Source organism: Homalodisca vitripennis, unplaced genomic scaffold (assembly GCF_021130785.1).
Source record: "Homalodisca vitripennis isolate AUS2020 unplaced genomic scaffold, UT_GWSS_2.1 ScUCBcl_3091;HRSCAF=8381, whole genome shotgun sequence".
NCBI classification, from domain to species: domain Eukaryota; kingdom Metazoa; phylum Arthropoda; class Insecta; order Hemiptera; family Cicadellidae; genus Homalodisca; species Homalodisca vitripennis.
This window is the reverse complement of record NW_025779204.1, coordinates 30,159-41,674: the sequence shown is the minus strand read 5'-3', so window position 1 is coordinate 41,674 and position 11,516 is coordinate 30,159. Positions and strand designations below refer to the sequence as shown.

The 11,516-nt window shown below is 40.1% G+C and overlaps 1 protein-coding gene across 1 annotated transcript; it reads right to left on the bottom strand.

Annotated features, from left to right (window-relative positions):
- Positions 1-416: 416 nt before the first annotated feature.
- LOC124372394 (matrix metalloproteinase-16-like) lies at positions 417-1,808 on the bottom strand. The gene has a single exon (XM_046830790.1). The coding sequence runs from the start codon at positions 1,806-1,808 to the stop codon at positions 417-419; it is 1,392 nt and encodes a 463-aa protein (XP_046686746.1).
- Between the last annotated feature and the right edge of the window lie 9,708 nt (positions 1,809-11,516).

The window sequence follows — 11,516 nt, the reverse complement described above, 5'->3', positions numbered from 1 at the left end:
CGGTACCGTCCTTTTTTACCAACTCACCGTGCACGTGGTACATTATGCGAGAATCGTAAAACGCATCTCCGTGATCCAATTTGAAAACCGTATAGTTGTTTGGCGTATTGAAGTTTAGGTCGGAGACCGGCATCACGGTCCGGTACTCGCTCCGCTCGATTCCAGTAACTTGTTCATCGTACAACTTGTCCATTCTCGTGTATCTAACACTATCTAACATTGCTTTACAACATTACTTGTGTTCAATAGGATATACAAATAAAGTTTTACTAGTGTTTAAGCGTCAGATCTGAGGTGTAACAACTTTGATACCATAACGTGCAATTGTTTCAGGATACTATCTTCCATGCAACTGCTTGCAACACGTCAATCAGACTAGGTGGAGTTCGAGTTACACGTTTTGAGAATTCATTGTACTAGTATACAAGCGATTCGGTCATAAAGTACAGCCTCCCGTTAGTGTATCGAAATGCGCTCGTGATTTGTTTCGGCAGGTCTGGAAACACGGTAGTAAAAGCTCCGAGCAATTTCGCTTTCAGTTTACACTCATCCACCTCAAACACCAGCTCGCTGTTGGTCAGAATGTACGTTAAGCCTTTATGGGTGTTTACAGCAGACTTCACTTCAATGTCAGGAAAACCGAGAAGACCTTGAGTATCTGTATTACCTAGTAAACTCAAACTTGGATATTGAATGAAGTACACTTGTTTTCTGGTAAACAAAGCTATTTCACCATTAGGCCGTTCATAAATGGCAGTTATGTTTACAAAATCGTGCGGCAGAAACGGTAACCACCGCGTTGTTATTTTGGGTCGGTTGAACTGTGACGGCTCACGGTCTGTTTCGTCCATATCTACTATCCATACCTTCTTGTTGTGAAACATGAAGATCTTGTTGTTTAGTATCAAAACTGTACGTAATTTGGTTTTGTAATCACACAGGTCGTTAGTCGAAACTCCTCTATCGGTTGGTGATCGCGATGTAGTGGTAGTCGTAGTAGTTGTCGTCGTCGTCGTGGAAGGAACGGGATAACCGTAGAGATATTGGATACCGTAAATATCGTCCTTAGCGAGATCGAGTTCGAACATGTTTTTGGTGGTCGGTGGAATTTCGTAGTAAGGATTCATCACGGCGCCTCGTTGTGATGAATGGCTCAATCCCAACGCGTGACCGATCTCGTGAACCAAAACAGAGAAGAACGATGTTTTTCCAGGTGCCGGGAGATTCATAGTAATGTCCCAGTCTTCATCGACGTCGAAATGAATATAAGTCTGGTTTTTCAAGATGTCTGGGAAAAAGGCGTGTGCCAACACCGAACCGCGACCGCCGAACTTATACGGACATGGCGATCTAGTAGCGTACATGACGTGGAGAGAATCCAACGATATAGGAATGTTGGGATCGTAAAACGAGCGATAAAACGTGAGATTAGTGTGTCTCGTCCAAACGCCAAAAGCAGCGTTAACCAACGGCATGTATTGTGGTTTGCCCAACCAGTTCCATGTCACTATATTATTGAACCATTTTGTGGTGTTGCTCAGTATTCTATACGGCAAAGGATTGTCTTTGTTCCCGCATCGCGGTCTCTTCATGAATGCTTCTGTTTCAGGGTTCATGGACCCGTCAACTGTGAGATTATATTTAGCTTGAAATGTCTCTATCGCCACATTTAAGATTTCCCCGTCTACCAACGAAGTAGTGTTGTCATTCTCTAAATATCCGTAACGTTTCAAATAACGCACAGAGTCAAAGGCTTCATTTGCATATACTAAGGTGGCTGCAATAACCAAATACGTGCAGTAATACATCTTGTCTACTAATGTACTACATTACCAAAGTTTTGAATAGATTAAGCACGATCCGGAACCAGGTCCAAATAAACGTAACTGATAACATCGTCGTTTAACAGAGCGGTATTGTTTTGGTCCGTGATGGCTAGTTTGAACTGTTGCAGTTTATGTAGCCCTTGTCTAACCGATACATAGTGTGGGTACTGCGGTCTCTCTGATATTTTATAACCGTGCGGCACATCGGGATAGAACTGATACAATATTGCCGTCTCTTGGTGTTTGTGTTGGTGCACATCGTGACTCACATAACTGTTTTTCACAATGTCGCAGTGTACTTCGACTATTTCCACCGGTCTTAGATTCGGCGGGTTAGTTGCTGTTACTGTTTCACCAGCATTATATGTAGTGCTACGCTGATCAAAACCGAGGAGTGCACAAAGATTCGAATCCATGCGAAAATTGTACGGTGATCTGAGAACGACGCGATCGCCATTTCTTGTAATCTTGAGACAGTTTCCAAATTTTTGTTGCAACGATTCCATCGTCCAATAACCGGGGTCTAGTGGCACATTGTATTTTTCCTGTGCAAAGACAACGTGCGCCGTTTCTCTCAGGTTGTAGATATTGTTTTCCGAATAGAAAACCAATCAAAGCAACTTTATATTTCACGGTGTCGTCCAAGTGGATTGGATGCTCGAAATGCAAGTTCAGCACGGAACCTTTACCGAAGAGTTTTAACACAGGCATTATTACACTATATCCAAGTCCAAGTCCAAGTTTATACTAGTATACTTACTATAGTACTGAGGGTATAGTTACTGTGTCTATATGTAAGCGTGCATCGCACTTATACGCTACACACTACTCTATTGAAGGAAACACTTTTTCATACAGTTCTGATACCGTATTTGCACATTGACGCTTCCAGTTTTCGAGTTGTTCGAACCTTGTATTAAGCCTCCTAATGTTTTCTTGCAGTGTAAACGAAGTTTGCTCGTTTAATCTCCTCGAGAGGTCGTCAATTTCTTTTCTGATCACTACGTCGTGTTCGTCTACAGATTTTGCAGCGTTTTCGATCCGTCTGTGTTTCACGTTTACTTTGTTGTTGATAAACTTTACCTTGCTGGTGAGCTCATCTGCTTTCTGGGTGTGAGACTTTAAATCGTTCTGAACCGTTTCCACAGTATGTCGTAAAGTTTCTAAATTTACCTCCCCACCTCTCCTAAAAGACTCCAATCTTTCGTTTATTCGCGCTTCCACGTATTGTTTGATAGTTGTTTGATCGCCATATTGTGAAGCAAAATCTTTTAACTTTTCATTTATTTGCGCTTCAACATATTGTTTGATCATCATACTATCGTCATTGGCAGACGTCAACTTTTCATTTATTCAAGCATCCACATATTTTAATACATTGGTTTCATCACTTATCATTACTTCGTTGAATCTGTTCACTGCAAACATTATGCAAACCAAGATTTCCAATTGTATTTATCTTTCTCCAACGCGCTTTCTATATCAGTAAAACTTTTGCAACCAGACATGTATAGCCTTAACACTTCCAGGCACAAGTGTCCACATATGGGCTGGTCGTCGTAGTCTTGAATTCGTTTGGTGTTGTACATCAGATTCTCTGGACCCAAGTAGCGGACTAGTTCCCGCGGTGGCTGACTGTCACCGTACGAGTCGAAGTAGACTTTGCTGTGACCCATCTTCATGTAACACGTCCAGTGTGTACCGTCCGAATCCAGATCGCCCAGATTGATTATGCCGCATTCGATGCGATGCGGTTTGACCGGTAACGCTTCTCGCATAAATACACCGCGAAAGTTGGGAATGTTCAGTCTACGAGCCCACACGTTCAAATCACTCGCTGACATCGGTTTAATATGCTTAACTATGTTTTTTAAACAACGATAAAAGTTTTCGTTGTTTACCACGACCAACCGCAACGCGTTGGTCGTGTTTGACGATTGTCTGATGGAGCAGCAAAACAAAATTAAAGATTACTTTATTCGCAGCCGACACAAACAGATATCGTGCGTGTACTTGAGTCAGAGTTATGGGAAAGTTGACATGCAAGTGATTCGTAATAATGTGAACATGCTGTCCGTGTTTAAACAAAACAAACATTACACCAAACGAATATACGACGACTTTGTTGGATCGGACATGACGTATCGTGAATTTGAAACTTTATGCAGAAAGTGTTGGTCTCAACCACACGGATTTATTTCTATAGACATGACGAGGAAAGCGCATAACGGTAAATACAAGTTTATGCTTAACGACGTGATACACGCTACATCACCGTTTCCCCAATAACGATGATACACGCAAATATTTTTTAAACGATGTATCACCGTTCTACCACTGACGATGATAAACGTAAATATTTTTTTTAAAACGATATACCACCGTTCTACCACTGACGATGATATACGTAAAAACGACATACCACCGTTTACTGAACTACGTATAATATGCTATACATCACGTGCATGTGCAATATTTAATAATTAGTAGTACAGTATTCATGATGTCGCCAATACGACGCCGAACCAAAAGACGTCAATATAATATCGAAAACGTGTTGATCAAGAAAATAAAATCTGAGCCAAATATACCACCAGAACCTATCGTCAAATTTCCAACTGCGGAAGAGGCCAAACGCTTTGCCCGACAAGACGATAAATTAAGCGAGGCGTTCTTGAAAGGCGAACAAGAAGTTTTGGAACAACGCGATAGGGAAGATAGAAAAAACTCTATTGTAGGAAATGTAGAGCTTAAAGATGTACCAAAAATTCCTCGAGCGCACGAGGTGTGTTTACCGTCCGTGAACGAGGCCAAAAAGTTTAAAGATATGGATAAGCGGTTACGTGCAGAGTTTGCCGGTGTGCAAAAGAAAGAACAGTTGGATACACGAGCTAAAGAAAAAACAGTACGAACCAATTACGCGTGCAATCAAAGATAGACAGAGCGCAGAACAGAAAGAGAAACGATTGAAACAACTCAAAACTGTCACGTTACAAAAACGATTGCGTAAAGTTTCGTACCATCGGCCATGAGTACACCGAATCGTGATGTCACTACTGCATCTGACACACCACCACTACCACCCGAACCGGAAGATGATGAAAACCTGATAGACCAGTCGATACAAGAGTACGTGGAAGAGAGAGGCCAAGATCTCGGACCGCTGGCTCGCGAGTACATGACACAAGCTAAGGACCAAGTGTTTGGTATATGGTACGATATGAGTGATCGTCAATTGAAAATTGGTCATTCGACTATTACAGTAAAAATGGACGATATACTGATGACAAAAGAAAATAATCGATACAGAGGCACAGTTGGTTTATGGAAACTACTGACCGACCCAGGAAATGTAAGTGATGACGAATACACCAGCGAGGATCGAGACAACTACAAAGATATATTGATCGTGTCGGACGCGCTGTACCAGAGGAACGATGTCACAACACAACGACCCAAGTCGAGCGTCGGTGCAAAGTGGAAGTATTTAATAAAACCGATCTGGGACGAACACAGACTCGAGCAGATGCGCGCCACGACATTTGGAGCCAGAGGTTCGGGACTGAAACGTTACACCAACTTACCGATCGAGTACAAGTACATTGGTAATTTAAAAGATCTAATCGACAGGCTGATGTTCATACAAGCGCAGGAAGCGGTCGGCAACAACAATTTCCACAACGAGAAAATGTCCGTGGTGCAGTTCATCAACGATCGCATGGAAGAATTGGTGACGAAACCCAACGGTCTCAAGTACGTCTTGAGGTGTCTGTCGGCGATGCCTGAACATGTCATAAACGGATCCGGTCTGTTGAACGATATCATAAACAATCTACCGTTTGAATTGTACGCCCCCGGTTACAACTTCCTGGGACCCGGGTCCCGGCTTCAACAGAGACTGAAACGTAACGATCGCGGTGTGAATCCACTCGATGAAGCTGCGCGCCAACATGATATATGGTACAGCAAACACAAGAACACCAAGGACCGATGGGAAGCGGACAAAGTGTTACAGGACAAAGCGTTCGACCGCGTCATTGCTCCGCACGCTGATCTGTCCGAGCGGCTGTGGAGTCTAGGCACGGGCTCGGCAATGTGGGCAAAGCGTAAACTCAGTATGGGACTGTCGACGTCGGGTTGTGTGTATCCCCAACTGTGACATCGGGTTGTGTGTATCCCCACACACACACACACACACACACACACACACACACACACACACACACACACACACACACACACACACACACACACACACACTGAAGACAAACTGTGTAGGGTGTTCCTTACACCGCGTGTCAAATTCTCGTTGCTAAGTACATGGTATTCATGATCATCAGTCACATCGCTCATAATGTATTGACACAAAGAGATGGTTGGACCACTAGATAGATTGTAACTATGGATCTAAAGACTACGCTCAACCGGCTGCAGCACCACGCTACACACGGCTCACCGACTTGAGTCGTAACGTACCGTACCGCGTAATGCAATTCGAGCGCTGCACCACACGAATAGGAGAGACCGTCATGGCTATCCTGGAAGACAACGAGGACCAGTACCGAGTGTTTCTCCCCGAACGTTATCTGCATGCACTTACATACGATGATATAACAAAGTACAACAACACCAAAGACGTTGATCGCATGTCACTGAAATACTTGGGCAGAGGCAAAGGAATCGAATTTGTGTAACCGCAGTCAAGTAACCAAAGTACACGCACAAGACCATAATACACAAACAAGACAAAAAAAAAAAAATGGTTTCGCTCGGACACCGTAAACTCGGCGGAGGCACAATCTCTGACTATCTGAGCACCGACGTACAACGTGACGTTTAGAAATGACATCTTGTCGCGTCTTTAAACATTTTTTTTTTTTAATTTTCGGATTTGATTTCAAACTGTATTTGGTTTTCAACACCCTTGTAAACCAGGTGTATTACGTTGAAGGCTCCACTGTTGTAACTCGATAAGATATCATTAGTCAGTATGTCGTCGAAATGTCTAGGCAAGTAAACGTAGCACACGTTGAAACCACCTAAATGACGCAACGTTGCCAAGATGGTCGAGTCGACTTTTTTGAGTTTCACGACTTTGTAGTATTGATGAGGTATCAGATCAGAGACTTGGACATAGTGCCCGGGTGTACAAGTGTTCAACGCGCTCACTAGACTGATCGTTGTTGCGTTGGCTTCCTCACAACGAGAATGTTGACACGCGGTGGATTCCTCACAATCAGCTGTTACGTTGGATTCCACACAATCAGTTCGTAAGTCGACTCCTCCGACCAACCTGCATGTGTTGGTTCTCTGATGCCGTAACATGCACCATTTAACCACCACTTTGCCACACACATCACATGTAGCAGTTTTCGCTTTGGGCATTGCACCCGACACGGTAGCCATGTTGGTACTGACCAACTACCTAGTATCCCAACACTGCCTCAATCTCTGTACAGTATGAGTGATGTTCGTATGGGTCGCGTTGTGTAACTCGGGCACCGCCGGCCGCCGCCGCTGACTCACCGCGTTGTGTCACTGCCGTCGCCGCCGCCGTGTGTGTTGCTCCGCTTTGTGTAATCGGCAAAAAAGTTTTACGCAACTGCTGAAACAATACAGTGTAAAAAATATAAAAACAACTTATTGCACACGAACAAGAACCGCGACTTTAAAAACAAAGACAACTACTGAAACGGTACAGTGTAAAAAATAAAACACAACTTGTTGCACACGAACAAGAACCGCGACTTTAAAAACAAAGACAACTACTGAAACGGTACAGTGTAAAAAATAAAACACAACTTGTTGCACACGAACAAGAACCGAGAATTAAAAAACAAAGACAACTGCTGAAACAGTACAGTGTAAAAAATAAAACACAACTTGTTGCACACGAACAAGAACCGCGACTTTGACAACAAAGAATTTAAGCAACTCGTCCTCTTTGGGGCGCCTTAGAACCGGCGGAACATACTACTGTTATGTTTTGTGTAAAAGCTACTAATTTGTGTTTGGTGTTATGTATAATCCTCTTAGTACCTACCTAAAGAGTACAGGGAGAATCAGTTTATATTATTTTATGCTAGCCGGACACAAACATATTGCAAGTTTTCACGTAGTTTTATCAAAAAAATATATAACTGTTAATGAGAAACATTTTCTTACTTGTGTTTTCCAGCAATATTTTTAGCATTGAGCAGTGAGCAAGATTTTCGTAATGTGTACAAATTAGTAATAATTTTTATTTAACATATAAAACCAGTAAATCGTTTTTGTTTAATTGTTGGGATTCAGTAATTAAAAATTTTGTGCCACAAAATTGTGACATAAATATGTTCTAGAACTTTTAACTCACTCTATTAGTTAAAGAAATTCACACCAGAGCTCTCTTTCGCAGTACAAGAGATAATAACGGGCCAATTTAAATTATACAGTACTAGGAATTTCCAATTCAATTATATTACTACATTTTAATATTTAAATTACTCTTTGTAACTGATAATATTGACATTTCTGTTTCATGACGAAATAAAATAAGTAGTTTTAGGGAATAATGCGTCACCTAAACATCTAAATCGAGAGGGAACCTAGCCGGAGAGAACCATTGCCTGAATAAACCTAGCACACTTCTTCTTTAGCAATTTGTGTTATACAAAAGTTGAAGTATTTTGTGCATTAATTTGTACCAATCGGATGAATAAATAAGTTTTTCCAGAAAATGCTCATTACTGTCATAATGCACCCTGTATCCTCATGTCTTAGGTGCACAACTGTGTGCATACGATGTTGACTGACACGATCCAAAAGCATGTTAGACCTACTGAGTATTCCACACATAAAGCAGGCATGATGGGAAAGGCTGTTTCAATGTGTATGTTGAGTTAGGCTCCAGTTTATTTTCCTCTTAGTGCAGCGTCTAAAATCTGATGCTGTTGAACACTTCTTAAATGTCTAGTCCTGTTCGCCTGAAGGGATCCCAAAATAGTTGGCGTCTAAAACGAAACCCCCGCGTTGTTTCGACACTTAACATTCAAAGCCTTCCTTACTGAATCATCAATGCACACAATAGCTGTGTTATGTGTGCGAGAATTGGTTCCACGTAAGATTTTGTTGTGTGCAAGACATTTGATTTCAGTTGCTGCACGTAAGAGGAAGGTGAACCGGTGGTATACTCTACACTCAGTATTAATTAGCCCTTCCCAACACAGCTGCGCTACTGTGTTTGATATTATTGTTTGGCAATCGATTGAATTTACTGAGCGTTAACGAACATTATCGGTTCTTATACACACCATGATATAAACAATAAAATATGTGAATTATTAAACATCACAACAAGCTGTGTACTATCATGTGAGATTATAATGAAACTTATTCATAGTGTATAAAGAAATTATAATATATTCAGGTATATTATAAATATTAATTGCAATATGTGAATCCATTGCACAATTATGTTGTAGAACCCTAGCTTGCTTATCAGAAAATCTATTAGAGTACTGCTGTAAAACCTTGCATGAGTTTTCTACATAGACAAAATTGAATTAGATGATGGTGCTCTCCAACCATGGAATTAGGCTGAGCGTCATAGAAGCCCACCACTTGGTAAGCTCACACGATTTCTCTTTGGTCCCGTTGATCTAAACATTTCTTTCCTGTATGATTGTTTGCTTATCTGTCAGAAAAATGATTTTTTTCTGTAAGATATCTCGAAAATGAAACGAACTATGGAGTTGAAATTTGGCATGAAAACTCAGCGAAGCCGGTTACATAACACGTATCAACTTTAAAGAATATTATAAAATATTTTTGCTCATTTATTTTGTTTAAGATGTCTGACTTTACTCTCCCCTCCTAAAGTTTTAAGGTGCCAAGCAACAACAAATGAAGTATATAGAGTATAGAGTCAATTGCCAATACATTATTTTGTTGCTAGTACTGAAATATTTAAAAATTAAAGGAATTGTAAGTCTGATGCCATAACCCTAAAAAACTCATGTAGTGTGTTATATAGACCGAGTTACTGCGAAATTTAAATGCTTTTGTTGTGACATGGATGGTGTTAGGGATTATTCCCATGAAAACCGCAGAAGTCATAGCCACGAGCCTTGAATTCTTTCTCGCCTTAGGCTGACAACAATATAAACTCCCTAGACCCAGGTCAGATGAGTAAACAAAACATGCAGGACAAAAATTAATTCTCAAACATGCAGGACCTAGAAGGATACACCCTAACACACAGAGAGACGGGAAAGAATCTTCTAAATCTAACTCGTATTTTTATGAATATCGCCTGCCTTAAAGTTAACCTGAACTTTGAACCTCCACATCTCGACTAAGATCGGCATACATAGATCCAAATGTCCACAGACGAATCATAGAGGAATGAAGTTTAATAAAAGCCCCTAACTAAGGTGTGTCATGTAGTAAAATTACACTGAAGGTGACTTAGGACCGCAACGTGAACCATAAGACCACCACTACTAACTGTTCAGAAAATAGATAGATTTATATTCTCTCCCGTAGATATTTTGCGTTTTCTTTCGGAAATTTAATTAAGAAGTATCTCAGTCAATGATTTTCTTCTGAAAAGCGTATTCAATGTCAAGGTCAATGACTAATAGTTGCAATAGAGTTAAAAGTATTTATTTTATGTTATATTCTACTGACTAATATTATAACCAATAGACAATATTATACAGAGTGACCATTAAGTCTTAGGACGTCTTTATAACTTTTAATCGACAGGAGATATCGCAACCAAATTTGGTATACCTTTACTAGAAATTGTAAGCTACTTTTTTGTGTACATGGAGGTCTGATTTCACCTTTGGGGAACGGCCCGTCGGGGGTTATAAGAAAATCTTTAATGACAGCCTATTTGGAGTTGTACATAATTTTAAACTTCTACTTAAACTGAAAACAATGACGCAAACCGAACTTCAAAAAGTTGATCCAGTCGGAAGAAATCGCTGTTCAAAGTTTACAAAATGTTTAATACCATAAGGAATAACTAATACTGTAGCTGTTAGAATTTATACTAAAGCCGTATCATCTTCCTAAGTTACAAAATCGTTTACTAATTACAATGAAAGGTTCTTACCTCAGTTTCCAAGAACTGACGGAGAAGCCAGTAATTGAACGTTTGTATCACATTCTTAATTACTGGTATAGATGTTTAAAATGACGTTTACCTAGGTACGTAAGTGAAATATTAGCTATAAATATTTAAAGCTATACATATAATAAGTATATTTTTGAATAATAACAAAGTGTGCAATTACAGAACACAAGATGTATAGATTTGGATATTGAAATAATTTTTACATTTAGATGTTTTTTTTTAAGTCAATGTAAGGTACTATATGGTTATTAAGTATTCCTTTTTCACATTTAATAATACAATATAAAATACTATTTTCAAATATTTTTTATAAAATCGGTCTAGACACAATTCTCTGTTCTAATTGTCAGATTAAAAGCCCTTATTCGGATTGAAAGTGAGTTGCAATACATAAAACATGTTAAAGAATAGTAATACAATATAAGTGACCAATCAAAAACTAGTTCCTTTTGTTGTTGCAGGGATGTGCAGAACTAAGTAATTGATATAAACCCTTAGTTTTATGTCAGACTAGGGCACGGCGAGAACGAATAACGGCCAATATTACTAGTGCATTTTATAAATAA

Bases quoted from the DNA above. Each gene is read 5' to 3' on its own strand.
- LOC124372394 (XM_046830790.1), bottom strand. From the start codon at position 1,808: ATGTATTACTGCACGTATTTGGTTATTGCAGCCACCTTAGTATATGCA.